Source organism: Dryas octopetala, chromosome 6 (genome assembly GCF_963921425.1).
Source record: "Dryas octopetala chromosome 6, drDryOcto1.1, whole genome shotgun sequence".
NCBI lineage: Eukaryota > Viridiplantae > Streptophyta > Magnoliopsida > Rosales > Rosaceae > Dryas > Dryas octopetala.
Window position 1 is genome coordinate 9,755,323 of NC_141371.1, and position 14,796 is coordinate 9,770,118.

The 14,796-nt window shown below is 33.5% G+C and overlaps 2 protein-coding genes across 18 annotated transcripts; one reads left to right on the plus strand and one right to left on the minus strand.

Moving 5' to 3' along the window:
• Nucleotides 1–611: 611 nt before the first annotated feature.
• LOC147282188 (RNA polymerase II C-terminal domain phosphatase-like 4) lies at nucleotides 612–4,907 on the minus strand. 17 transcript variants are annotated; one of them, XM_086247898.1, is made up of 9 exons: nucleotides 4,505–4,907; nucleotides 3,938–4,089; nucleotides 3,735–3,808; nucleotides 3,448–3,563; nucleotides 2,917–3,097; nucleotides 2,721–2,838; nucleotides 2,560–2,635; nucleotides 1,160–1,449; nucleotides 612–949 (listed from the first exon to the last, which is right to left on the minus strand). In XM_086247898.1, exons 2-7 carry the CDS (start codon nucleotides 4,087–4,089, stop codon nucleotides 2,596–2,598), a joined length of 681 nt encoding a protein of 226 aa, XP_086104024.1. In that variant the 5' UTR covers nucleotides 4,505–4,907; the 3' UTR covers nucleotides 612–949; nucleotides 1,160–1,449; nucleotides 2,560–2,595. The 17 variants fall into 17 exon arrangements, with proteins under 17 accessions (XP_086104024.1, XP_086104026.1, XP_086104032.1 ...); XM_086247900.1 differs by having other exon boundaries at nucleotides 1,160–1,243; nucleotides 1,391–2,635; XM_086247906.1 differs by lacking the exon at nucleotides 2,560–2,635 and having other exon boundaries at nucleotides 1,160–1,243; nucleotides 1,391–1,449; nucleotides 2,685–2,838.
• Nucleotides 4,908–10,882: 5,975 nt separating this feature from the next.
• Nucleotides 10,883–11,554, plus strand: LOC147282189 (agamous-like MADS-box protein AGL80). Its single transcript, XM_086248184.1, has one exon. The coding sequence runs from the start codon at nucleotides 10,883–10,885 to the stop codon at nucleotides 11,552–11,554; it is 672 nt and encodes a 223-aa protein (XP_086104310.1).
• Nucleotides 11,555–14,796: the final 3,242 nt, after the last annotated feature.

Genomic DNA, 14,796 nt, shown 5'->3' on the forward strand with positions numbered 1-14,796 from the left:
AGGGCGTCGTGATATCTAATGTATGGTATTTTAGATATCAGTTTTAAACTGATATGTAAACATTGTTTATTATATCATTTTTCTTTTTCAACCTGATATCCTAAATACAAAATGGATACCAATTTGATATTATTTCTGATATCTATAAAATCCAAGTACCAACAGAATTGGTCAATAGATATCGTATTGGATACTAATACTGACATATAACTCGATATCAATATCAGGTTTGAGGTAGAATATGATATAAAATTATAGTATCAATATCAGGTCTATAGTAGAATCTGATATATATAATCTTGATATCAATATCAGGTATGGAATAGGTTCTGATATCTAAATATTGTTTTTATATCAGATCTGAGAAAGAACCTGATATCAAAGCGTTATAAAATATCAATTATTAGTCCAAAACTGATATCAAAACATCCTTTAGACCAGTTGTTATGTACATTATATATCAGTTTTTTTTCACCTAAAAAGGATATCAATACATAAATTTGAGCCAGTAAATTGAAATGGCCAGAAATTTATGCAGACACAAAATCTTTCATTCTCATTCCATATATATATTTCAATAATTACCAATAACAATATTCAAAGCTGCCCCAAAAGGTTTACAGTACAAATATCTAATAAGATAACCAAAACATGCTTGTGAAGACCTTTACAAAACCAAAACACAAGTTGTAATATACCAAATTAAAGCTGCCCACATGTACAAAATATTAGCATGGCAGCACCTAGGCTAATTAATCTGCAAATCAGCACTATGTCTCTAGCTAGTTCTAACTTTTGCCACCATTTACAAAATATTGGCATGGCAGCATGTATTCTAATTAAAAGCACCAATCTTCAATCTTCTTCCATGCTTTGCAAAATATGAACATGCTCGACAGCAAATTCTATCCACAAAAAAGGCAAACGTACACCCTTTATTTCCCTTAAGCTTAAGCAAAAAGGAAAAAAAGCAGAGAAATGAATATCAACATAGAGTTATAGTTATACAATATTAACATAGTATGCTATAGTTATACAAAAAGAAAATGATAGTAGAAATAAGCACAAATATGTTTGCTAAAAGAGAAAAAAAAAAGGAAGAAAAAAATAGAGTTATTCATATACAAATAATAGAGGAAAAAGGTTGTTACATACTCACCTTGAGATTAAAGACTAATCTTGAGAGTTGAGATTGTGCAACATACAAACTTGGCATATGTGTAGACAACCATGCTTAGGGTACCTTACATGTGTAAACCACAAAAATTATATACGTAAAAGCACACATTTTTAGGGAGACATAAATAAGATATATACTACAGTTTAAATATTTAAAAACATATCTTTTATATAGGAAATCTCATTTTCCCCGCTTGAACTTCTAACTCACAAGTTTCTCTCCATCTAACGACCACACTAGAGTTTCTTTTATTTCAATCATGAGTAACTCTGCAGCCATTAAACAAGCTAGGGAATTAGTCAGCAAGAACATCAGCAAGCTTCAGGAATGAGTGCTTGTAGACATTTATATTCATAAAAAGCTTGAACTATCAGATATTCTAGTTATTGTACGTTTCCCAACACCCAACCCATTTAAAACTCTTGTGCTAGTAGACAATATAGAAGTAAAGACAGAAAAGAATTGTTGACACAAATATGAACAGAGGGATGCAACAATTAAATGTAGCTTTAAACTCACCTTGTTGTACCATTGAGCATGTGTTAAGGTTTGGACTATGTCACAAAACTTATTTTGCAAGCTCAATTTTAAACCAAATGCTAAATTGATTAAAAAAAGCAAATACATACTGAGAAATCAAGCAACCCAAGACAACTAACACCAACAACCCATATAACCAACAAAAGGAAATACAAATAGCTAGAGGAAAAAGGTCGTAAAACTTTGGACATACCTTGAGAGTTCAGACTATGCAATATATTTGGTCATGTATATACGTGTAGACAGCCCTACTTAGAAGTTAATCAACATACAACTAAGTTAAGAAACATACCAAATAAAAAATTCTAAATACAAAGTCATAAAAATTGGAGCTGCAAAGATATAATTCTTTACCTACAAATCTAATAGATGAATTTCACTCATTTTATGATTAAATCATCATAAAGCCAAGATATAGAGACTCCAGTATATTAGTAGAAATAAAAGATTAAGAATAAGGGGGAGAAAATACTAAGCAGATACTCCAAGATTCTACAGCAAAACCACAGCGAACTACAGAAGCATGTTCTGTTATCATATTCACTAGCATACTTCACATGCATGAGCCATAATGTTCACTAGTCTTTACTTTTACTCACTTCTTAGAACAAAAGTAAAAAGAATTTCAATGATACGTCAGAACATTAACCATCACTAAATCAACAGCAAATTCAACATTCACATATGTAATATGAGAATAACCTTTCACAGGAAAGAAATTGCCTGAGATTTCCAATAAGCCTTCACCTTCTTATATTACTTGCCTAATTAATGAAAAAAGTAAGCAACTTTGAGAACTATTAATGGAGTTGTTATATTACTTGCCTAATTAATATTACCTGAACCCAAGAATAGAGATACTACCAGTCATTGCCTCAAGCCGCAAACATACCAAGATATGGTTTTGTAATTGAACTGCATAAGGAAGTAAACAATAACAACCAAGAAGAAACCATAAACTCACAATGGACATGTCAATATTCAGTATGGTTTTCACAACCTAGATTCACCAGCTGAAGTATGGCTGACAAAGGTGGCATCACCAGCTGAAGTATGGTCAGGGTACCTCACGTGGCAGGGGGTGTTACAAGTAATTAGCAAGGCAGTGACTTGAAATGCTGATGATCTTGCATAGAAGACCTCATTAAGATAAAAAAAAATTACAGCATGCCACGTGAAGGGAAAACATTACATACCTTGCAGAGAATCTGTTTGGCTCTTTAAATATTCTTCCTCTTGTGTCAAATGATTCAGTTGAGTGGAATTTAGAAGCGTGTGATCTAGATCAAGTACCAAGTACAATTTTCTATGGCGTAACAAGTTCTGAATGTCTTTGTTGCGTAAACGGTCAATTTCATCATTATTTAGCCTTAATCCCTGCAGAAACAAATGTTTCCCACATCATAATTTTATATCAATGCAAAAGAAGCTTGGAAAAGATTAGGATTCATTGTACAGTATAACTGGAAATGGATACATAGAATGGTCAAGTTTCTTTGCTATCAGTATATTTATCATTTACATCAGGGGATCAGTAATTCAAGAATTGCTCCTATGGAAAAAAAAAGAAAAAAAGAAAAAAAAAAGTAATTCCAGAGCTGACTGGGCATGATAATGTCTCTACAAAGAAATTATTGAAAAACATATACATATATATATGCTTCCAATATTAAGCAAAAAGACACCGAAAAATCCACTAAACACCAACTAGTCATCCAAAGGAGTACCTTGTGTATGTAGCCAAATGTAACACCAGAATCCTCATCCAACTTCTGACTACAAACCATACACATATTTCCAAATGTACCAGGATGTGCACACACATCAGTCTTTGTGGATGCTTCTGAAAATAAAACATGATAAATATCATATTCTACATTCAAAAGCAATAACAGGGTGTGCATATGCATCCTTTTTTATGGAGCTTCGGCACATAATAACATAATAGTTTTTAAAAAAATTGGAAACAGTAAAATCTAAGGACACGATTACCAAACTGAATCAGAAATGTTACCTGAGTTTCCTTTTGAAGTTGACCCATTTGTTTCCTCTACGCTTTCCAGATTCTCGACCTTGCGCCTTTTTGTCCTGCAAGGTAATTCATAAGCTGTATCTAAAAAGCTTTCAGCATTAAACAAAACTTCAACTTAAACTGTGGTATCTAATAGAAAACTCATTCTACATCATTAAAACATTAAATAAAGATTTAAACAACACCTCTCACTTTCGACATCACTTTCGTCACTGTCATCATCAGCTTCTTCATCTGGTGATGAATCCGAAGAACCAGACGCCAGTGCTCTCTCCAGAAACCCAGTAAAGTCATCGCTGCTAGATGAGTGTACTAGAGAATCGGTCACCAAACTCATCTAAATAATTCACGCAAAAAACACCCCAACAGATGTTAACCTCAAAGTGAATATAGATGAGGGAAAACGAACTGCATGCAGCATATAAAGTGCAATGGAAAATTATACACACACAAATGTAAAATAAAAATTAAAAAAAATGAGTGACCACAATTCGAGCATTGTTTTACTGTCTTCCATTGTTCAACAAATTGTTAGGCCTAGTTAATATCAATTCAAAATGTCCATTTACAGGGCAAACCAGAGCACATTTAATTATTTCTTCAAAGAAGTGTCTGTAAAATTTGAGTGCATCGGGAAAACGCACACACATATTCATTCTCAGATCCAAATTGGGCTTTTCGATTCTATTAACAATTTAGCAAAACGGAGCCAACAAACATGTAGAGGATGAAGAGAAGATTGAAATCGATACCTGACTCAATGGAATTGGCCGCCGGAACCGTCAAAATCGCGTCGAAGCCGCCGCTGGCTTCTTGGCGTCGATTCGCCTTGTACAGTGGTCCGATGAACAATCGGAGGCCACCAACATGTTCAGAACGACGACAGCTTCACAACCCACAAGGCCTGGCATCTCAACTTCGCCGGGATCGATGGATTGCCGCAGGAGTGGCCATCGGCCCTGTGGCTTCGATTCGCCATGATCAGCAGTTGTTTGGGACGGAGAGAGACACGAGGAGGGAGAGTAGAAGAAGACGATCGAGCCTTTTGGTGGTACTCTCGTCGTCGTTGGCCTTCGGACGACAACGACGACGAATTTTCTGAGGAAGACGATCGGCGCAAGAGAGAGAGAGAGAGAGGCGAGAGAATATAGAGAAAGAGAGATATGCGGGTGAGAGGAGAGAGAATATAAAAAAAGATTTGGGTTGTTTAAATTAACCCTAGATGCGGAAATACAAAAATTAGGTCAATTGATCTTAAGATATCAGTTGACATGTTACAGTGATATGATAAAAATATATAAGAAAAAGTTAAAAATTTTTATATCAGGTGTTTGGGTGGATGGGAAAAAAAATTAAAAAATGTAAACTTAACATATCAGTTGACAGTTTAAACTGACGTCTTTATAAATTCTTAGAAAAAAGAAAAATATTATACATCAGTTGATAAAAACCATGTGATTTCTAATAGAGTTTAGAAATCAGCTAAAAAATTATCTGATATAATAATTTTTACAATATCAGTCAACTTCAAATCTGATATAAAATTGGTGATATCTATTGACAATTTTGTTGTAGTGTTTGTTACTTAAATTTTTCAAATTTGTTTTAAGGTTTGTTTAAGGGAATTAGAAATTTCTTTAAATTTATTTTAACTAACTTCGACCTTTGGTTGTGGTTCTAGAGCTTAGTTGTGTGGAAATGAATTTTAGAAAATGAAAATTCAAAAATTTGGCAATTATTTTTTTTTCAGAATTAAATTATAAGAGTAGGATTTTTCATAATTTTTTTAAAGCAATTTGACTATTTTCAGGTTATAGGAAATTAGTATTCATCAATACGAGTCCATTGAATTTTTCGGTGAATTATTTGGAGTCTCGAGCTATTTTTGGTGAATTTCTGAAGTTGGAGAAAATATGAAAATTTCTATAATTTCTATAAATTCTGGTAAATTTCGATAAATTTCAGTAAATTTCGCTGAAATTTTGAAAATTTCGACAAAATTTTCCCGAAAAATTATTAAATATGTGTTTCGATTTCAAAACCCTAAAAAAATAAAATTTTCGACAAAATTTTGCCGAAAATTTTGAAATTAAATACCTTGCATATAGTTCGTCCATTCCTGCCATGACCATTTAATACACTTTTTATCACAATTAAGTTTCTCAAAGTCCCCTAGCAAAAAAAAAAAAAAAAAAAAACTTTCTCAAAGCAGCTAGCAAAGATCTCTCTCTCTCTCTCTCTCCCCCCTCAATTATTCATAATGTCTATATGGCCAACCAAGTAGTAGTACAGGTGCATGGTTAATAGCTTAGCATACTAGGGACACCTCTTTGGGCAAAAGCCAAATGGTCCGAACAAGCTACTCACTCAAAGCTACATGTATTATATAAACTCTCTCTTTCACTGTTGATGTTGAATGGGAAAAGCCTCCACCACTGAGATCACTTTGTGGGGTGTGACGTGTGCAGGTGTCCATTATGCAGCACCAACCGAATGGCGCCTGCTGGCGCACTGAGAGCCGTCCAAGTGGAAGTCTCCTGCAATGACAAGTACGTAAGTACAAAAGGTGGCATGGACTAGTTTTTATGTTGTGTGTGCCTGCTGGATTTGCAATCCACATCATCAGGAGCTTTTCTTTTGAGCTTTCTTTAACTCCTAGCAAACACCCACCAGCAATGGCATGGCCTCATTTAGATATGTGTGTGTGTGTGTGAGAGAGAGAGCTTTATTTCTTGTGCACGTCTAAAGGTTTCTTTCTAATTGCATTCCGCATTGGGGCTCAAGTGGACACGTAAAACATATAAATTGCTTGTATTGGTTTATATATATTTGTCTGTACACGCGTGAAATCTTTAATTAATTTCAATAAATTAAGAGGAGACTTTCAGCACCAAAAAAAGAAAAAAAAGAAAGTAATTAAGATACTTTTTTTTATTTGGTCTATACTTGAAAATAAGAGACTATATATCCATACTATTATAACACTCAGCGCATTTGCACTCCCGCGCTAGAGCTAGGAATAGTCGATTTCTGGTACTTCTAAATGAAAGATATTGATTTATAGATAAGAAACAATAGAATCTAATATGCAATGTCATGAATATAAATAGTTGAATGGCATAGTTCATATTCTTACTTAGAAATTAAAGAAAATAAAATCATAATTATACTAAAGTGACAAATAATTTGTAATTTCTTGTTTACATGGAATTAGTAAGCAAATTCATTTTTTTGGTGAGAAAATAAGAAAATTCATTCACCATGGAGTTTAGATCACTTACGATAGGGCCAAGCCGCGAAGGGAACAAACTAATTGGCCAAAAAAAGGATGCTTTTTGCTAAATAATAATTGCTCAAAAAGTCTTTATAGCTAAGGTGCGTGGACCAAATGGGATTGCCACTAAGCAAGTGGATTAACGTTTCTTAATCTTTGTCTTTCCCGTGTAGTGGTGATTAGATCTTATGCATGATCATGGTTAATTTAAGGTAAAAATCTCTCCAAGAATCTTCTACAACTTTAAATAATTAGAGGGCTGAGATTCTTTTTGGTGATGGAGGACCAACTTAATTGCAAGTGGATCGAGTTGATACTGATTTTTTTATTGATTATTATAACCATAATGTTATTGTTATATATTCTGTTTAGTGATAATATTAATTAGGTGGATAATATTATTAGCAGGAAGTACGTTAATTATAAGTTTTGTTTTTGGTTTCTTTAATTTGCTCTTTTCGTTTTTGTTTTAATTCCCTTGCTCTTGTTCTCAGACTTGAGGATTACTATGAGATTTAGGGAGCTTAATTAAACTAGATTAAGATGCATGCATGTGATTTACCATTAGTGAGATCAGCGTGACTCAAAAACTTGGGGGCTCAATGATTGTATTACTATTTTGGCATACTTTTGGAGTTAGACTGGTTAGCTTGGAATTGGGAATATAGCCCAGAGAGTGAAAGGAACAAAAGAATGATTTTTACTAACTAGATATTTTCTCTCCAACGTAGGAATAGGTTTTAAGTTTGATTCCTCCTCATTTAATTAAGATTAAAAAAAAAAAGACGCTTCTATTTTAACAAAAAAAAAAAAAAAACCACGTAATACAATAAGTTGCGACAAATTAGGGCTGGGAATGGTTGAAAATGGAGAAGACAATTGTACTTTGGTTTTAGATTAGTGATTTGGAAGTGCTTCTACAAGAAACGCTTTTACTTAATAGTGCTTTTACTATAAGCGCTTTTGTTAGAAATACATAAATGTTTTTGAAAAAAATCCAAGTGTTTTTTGAATGTACTTGGAAGTGCTATAACTCAAAAATGTTTTTTTTTTTTTGCTAAACACAAGCAAAAATGCCTTTGACTATTTGAAAGTACTTTTAAAACTTTTAAAAATACTGTGAAACAAGCCCTAAGTTAGCTAAGAATGTGGGAGCTGGTTCTCTTGTTTGTTTCTTTAGTTGAGGTTCAAAGGGTTAAGCATTTATTTGGGCTTCTTCCCATTTATGCGGATTGTGGGTCCTGGAAGGGATTTTTGGGCTCTTATGTGGCTTGTCGGTAATGCCTGAGTTTGGGCTTTTATTTGGGTTTTCATTTCTTGTTGTAATTGGAGAAAAATGTTTGGATTTCTAATTAAGTGACTGTACTGACAACCAAAACTTTTCTCTAAACACTAATGCTCGAATTTGAAAATTGTTAGTTAAAGTTTGCTTTGAAAATGGCTCCCTCAGATTCATTTTGGTTTTCCCCCAGTTTATGGCAGCCTTGGCGTGTCCAGTTTCTGGTTGTTTAGATTCTCTACTGCCTCCGAACTCATGGCTCTTATCCATGGGCTTCGAATGGCTTGGGAGGCGGCCTTCCGGCGACTCCGTGTCGAGACTGATGCTCAAGAAGTGGTACGTGAGGCTTTAAACAAGGTGAAAGTTTTAGCAAGAATGGTGAGTTGGTGGAGGAAGTTAGATCCTAAATGCTCAATTTTGAGTCTTTTTCTCTTTGTTATATTCCTCGTAAATGTTATAATGTCGCTCACTAATTAGCCAAATTTTGTTTAAATTGTGATTAGATTTGTGTATGGTTGGAGAAATGTCTGGATTGGCTTTCCCCAGCTTTGCAATATGATGTAACAACTTGGCATAAGTAAATAAAATTATGACTTAATTAATTTGTCCAGCTGGGCTATTTTCTCACAAAAAAAAAAAAGTTTGCTCTGAGACTCAATTACATTTGTAAATACACCAAATTTAACCTTTAAAAAATGTCTTTATTTATTTATTTTTTTTTGTCGTAAATGAGATTATATAGATAAAGCCCCTTACAAGAGATTAAAGCCCAAAAGAAAAATACAAACCGGCCCTAGCCCTAAGACAACAATGGTACTGTTAAAGGGGAAGGAAATCCGGTGACGGGCAACACCAGGGACACAAAAAAACCACAAATCTGACAAAATAAACATAAAATACATAACTACCAAATATATTATGACAAAATATATTTTATCATTATTATGATTACAAATATGAATGATTGCGATCATTTATCATATCTCATCTTAAATCACTTTAGTTCATTTGATGGTCTTTTTACATATATATCGGTACACACAACTATGTTAGCAATAATAATAATAATAAAAAAGAACAAAAATTTGTTTGATCGACTGTTTTGTATTAAGTATCATAATTTTTCCAGCGAAATCTGGTCCAATGAGGCGTACCCTTAATTGAACAGGTTTAGAGGAACAAATGGGGATGAGATGAGGATGGAGATTACTACTAATTTTGCATATTCGCATTCCTCTCAAATTTTATGCTTTAATTTACTCAAATTTCAAGGCATTGAAATAAAGAAAGGAGTGTATTTGGAGAAAATTAGAGTGTAAAAACTGTAACCCTAAATAAATATATAATTCTAATGTAGATACTAATTAACCTTGATATTTTAATTTTATGATACGACATTGTTATAAGGGAGACTTAGAGTCCAGTCCATTTTATGAGCATTTCTTAGACTAAGACCGGTAGTGATTTAGGGTTTTTAATTAAGTCATTTTATTTTTCTTCTTTGACGGCTTTATGTTAGGTTTTAACTCCAAGATTTTGGGCGAACATGCAGCCTCTACAAAGCCCACTCTACATCTTAGGAAGGAAAATACCCTTCAAATAAGGGGAAATACTCTTCAAATCAGAGAAGAACTTTATTATGAATTAAAAGAATTTTCTTATAAATTAAAAGAACTTTATTATGAATTAATATGATTTTCTTATAAATTTTAAAACACCCCCGGTCTCCATCTAAAAACAGTTTTTTTAAACAACCTAAGTCTAATTATCTCTTGTTATAATAAACTATTGTGTGAATGTATTTCATAGTTGTATATATATCGAGGCCACTTCTTATGTGAAAATATTAGTATGTCGACGTGCACCCAATCAAACATATATATACACTACAAGAAAATAAGGCTATTGTGACGAACTTCACATTTTGGACTTTGCGACGAATTTTGACGTAATTCGCTGCACCCGTCAAAAAAATGATGCGACGACTGCAAACTCCAAAACACTGAGTCAATAATCAGAACCGTTTATAGTTTAAGATATTATTCAAAGATGATCTCTATAAAAAATCATTCAAATCGAAATTTTTTTAGCCGTTTATATATATATATATATAATGTAATTGAAGTTTTTTTCATCATCATTTTAAAAGGAGTTCTTTTTATAGAAAAAGGTGACAAGGCGGAAAATAATATATAATACCAAATTGTGCGGGAAAAAGATGGTGTTTGAAAATCAAAATGAGAATCGAAATAGCTAGAAAGAATTTCTAGTGCGTCTCACCCCGTTGTTATCCCGAATACATAATTGAATCATGAGAAATACAATTGGATTCAAAATTGTGCATGTATACTTTCAATACCTAGAATTTAATAATAATGATTTTCCCTACTTTAGCCAGGTACCAAATTAAACCCTAACAATGTATCAGAATCCCAAAATCTTTAAATATAGATTTATTAACTTTAATGCACGACAATTTTAAAAGTCTTTTCCATGTTACCTTGATACATATACCCCTGAGGTTGGTGCAGTTTTAGAGCAGTAAAGTTGAAGTCTAGAGAGAATATAACATCAAGTATGACTAGGAAGAAGGTCAAACTTGAATGGATAGGGAGTGACAGTGCTAGAAAATCCAGCTTCAAAAAGAGGAGGGGAGGGTTGTTGAAGAAAGTGAGTGAGTTGAGCATCTTATGCGGTGTAAGTGCCTTTGTCATTGTCTCTGACCCATGCAACGACGAGTTGGCAGTGTGGCCTGCTCATCCGATGGTGGAAGAACTGGTCACAAGGTTCCAGAGTGTACCGGAAAACCAGCGATGCAAAAAGATGGTAAGCCAAGAGACTTACCTAGAGGAAAGGGAAGAAAAAATGCAAGAGCAATTGAGGAAGACTCAAAGAAAGAACAAAGAAATGGAGATGAATGACAACATCATTATGGACCAAATTGAGAAAGGTAAGCCACTTCATGAGTTTAAGATTGAGGAACTAATTGGTTTCGTTTGGTTATTGGAGGAGAAACTGAAAGAGATTCAAAAACGGGTGAAGTATTTTGAGAAAAATCTAGATCTTAACTTGCCAGGTAATGTTTTCTCTCCTCCTCGGGAGGGAGGAGAGTTTTTGATAGATTATTTCAGCAAAGAAAAGGGGAAGCAGATTGAGAAAAATATTGCTTATGTTGGTGGTGGTAGCAGCACTGCTATGAGTGATATGAGGGTCCCTATACATGCATATATTCGGGAACTAATCATATAGGGCTGATGTATGAAAATTTTAGTGGTGGAAGTGATCATATAGAGTTGCCTCATGTGAATTATGGGATGTTTTCGCCTCATTATGGTCATAATGTACTAGGGCATCCACATCATCATGGTAACACTAGTGGCGATGACGACGATAGTTCAGGAAGTGATTTGGGAATGCCTTAAGGGCTTTTTGGAGGTAACAAGGCTTGAAGTGATGTTAGGCTTCCTTATGATGTTAGCAAAACTTTACAAAATCGTCTATTTCTTTGTTACAATACAATGCACTTGATCATTAGAAATAATAATAAAAAATCGAATAAGAAACGAAAGCTGCAACATATACTTCTCTTGTGTTGTTTGTTGTGGTCGTCATTTGGTTATTTTTCCTTTTTGTCTCATTATGTTTGAATTATGTATCAATTTCTCATCTATAATGAAATAATATCTTGTCATTTTAATTATGCTATTGTCTTGTTGAGGAGTCATCGCTCTATTAGATAATGATCATATAAACACAACGAAATTTAAAATTTAAATATGATCATTCTTCGGATTGATATTTGATGCAAACTATTAACAAAACTTAATATGGATGATTCCTTGCTTGCATGCCTCGAAGCCAATTGAGGAATAAATCCAAGCTTTGTAAGTTAGCTATTGGTTCCTTCAATCACACAAATATAATATCTCTTATTAGTCCACGCTAGGAGGAGATGTGGAGATGGACTCACAAGAGAAGAATGTGCTAGTTTAACTCTCTAGTGTTTTGGTTAAACATCGGTTAAAACATCTCCCCTATTACCAGATGTGACAAATCCTAGGGGTGGGCACGAGATGGAGGGGGATGGGACTTCCCTCATCCCGTTCCCATCTCATGATTTGAGTTCGGGATCGGTACGGGATGGGATGAGGGTTTTGGGATTATGGTACCATCTCGTCCCGTACCAAAGTGATTCGGTACGGGTTCGGTACCATCCCGATCCTAGACAATAAAATAATAAAAAATTAATTATTCAATTTTTATTCAAGATTCATCTTCAAATAATAACCTGTAAACAATAAACATAACCTATTTTTATTCAACTATGCAAACGGAACAAGAATTCAAATAATAAACTGTTTTTATTCAAGATTGAAAATTCATCTTCAAGACTTCAACAATTCAAAATTCAAAATTCAAATAAACAACAATACAACATAAACTTCAACAATTCAAATATTCAAAGTTTCCATGTTCAAACATAAACTCATAAATCAGCAAATCACAATTAAGCCTCATGGCTTATTTACCAAATCCAAACTACAAAACATAATTAAGCCTTATGACTTATTACATCTCAAACTACAAAACATAATTTTAGGGATCAGGCGTTTTACTGTTTTAGAATTGGCCAATTGGGGATGATTACTGATTCAGAATTTTCAATTTTAGGAAAATAGGATTGTAGGCCATTTGGCCATTTGGGAGTCATGGGCCATTGGGCCTCACGGGTGTGGGTTGGGTTTTTGGGTGAAAGACTAAAAGTTAAAAAATAAAATGGGTTTAGTGATATTTGGGCCTATTAAATTATTAAATAATTAAATTTTAATTAATCGGTACGGGACGGGACCATCCCGGTATTGAAACTTCAGGACCGATCCCATCTCGTTTAAGATCGGTATGGGACGGGATCGGTACGGGATTGAAAAAAAAAAAACGGGATGGGATCAAATGATACGGAATGGCACGAAATGGGATGGTTTCGGTATTTTCGGTCCTAATGCCCACCCCTAACAAATCCTTTATTACACACGTACTTGACCCCACACGTCAATGACTATATCCAATCAATCCTTAGCTAAACTTGTGGCTGGAGCCTAACTATAGAACAATCAAATATAAGAACCGAACGAATAGGACAATTGTCGTATCCTAATTCTAAGGACCATTTAATTATCAAGAATTTTTTGAATTCTTGTTGACGGGTGAGTAATAATTCATATAGATATATATACTGCAGCCATGTTTAGTGTACCATGAGACGATATCCATGATCTTCTCCTAGTGTCTCTACATCGATAATCTGAGACTAATTATCTAGACCTTAAACAGGGATATATCATGTTGGTTTTACCATATTGATATTGTTTAGATATCAATCCTACGACCATGAATATTTTAGAATTTAAGTACTAAGAGATATAAGTCTCATAGTCTTAACTTAAAACCATATACCTCTTTTATGTATGTACATATTATATATATAGATATACTATGCATATGGAGAATATGACATAAAGGACAAGTTTCTCTTAATTGATAAAAACATGTACATGGTACATCATATGTGTGCAACCCAATGATTGGCCTTAGGGCTTATATCTAATAGGTTGTACAACTAAACTAATAAGGCACTAACCATTGTTGGGTCCACACCACAACGTGATTCTACGATTCTAACATTATGTTTTTTATGTCCCCGTTAAATGATTATTTTTACAAAAATCAACCTATTCGAAACCATTTAGTGATCATGTAACTGCGATAAAATAAATAGAATATATAGCATTTTTGAAAAACATTGAAATTATCATGTTGATAGTTAAATGTTTAAGTGATTTTTGATTTGACTAATTTTTTTACAAAGACTATCCATGAATGAGATTATTCCCTATAAAAATGTCATGGCCAAAAGTTGAAAGGCTATGAATCAAGGCCAGGTTTTTGTATTTTTGGTGTGATTGCAAGCGTTTCATTTATTGAGCTTAAAATAGCCAGAGTAGAAAAATGATTGATGAAAAGAAATAATAAAATATTAACGCGCCAAAAACAAATCTAACTTCCAACAATCAATTGTGCGACAAGCAAACGAACAACTCACATGTCTAGGTTCTTTCCTTATATGTGAAAGTAAAATACTTTAATAATAAGAACAACAAAAAAATACAGCAACAATAGCATATTGAAAACTAAGAAAATAAAAAAAACAATAAGTAATCAATATGAAGAAAAAGTTCAATCTTAGTAGAGCAGCAAAGAAGATTGGAAGAAAATAAATATAAAAACTTTGAAAAAAAGAATACTAAAAGACCAGGAAAAATTGTTTTCTTGAGAGGCTTTGAGAAATCTTGATTGCAAGAGTTGTCTGATTTGTTTGATTGTTGGAGAGAGAATGCCTGTGAATTTCTATTTATAGTGGACTATTTAAATATTAGACCTTAAGATTTCCGAGGCATACTAGGATTTGGCCACATGTATGGCTGAAATTACTC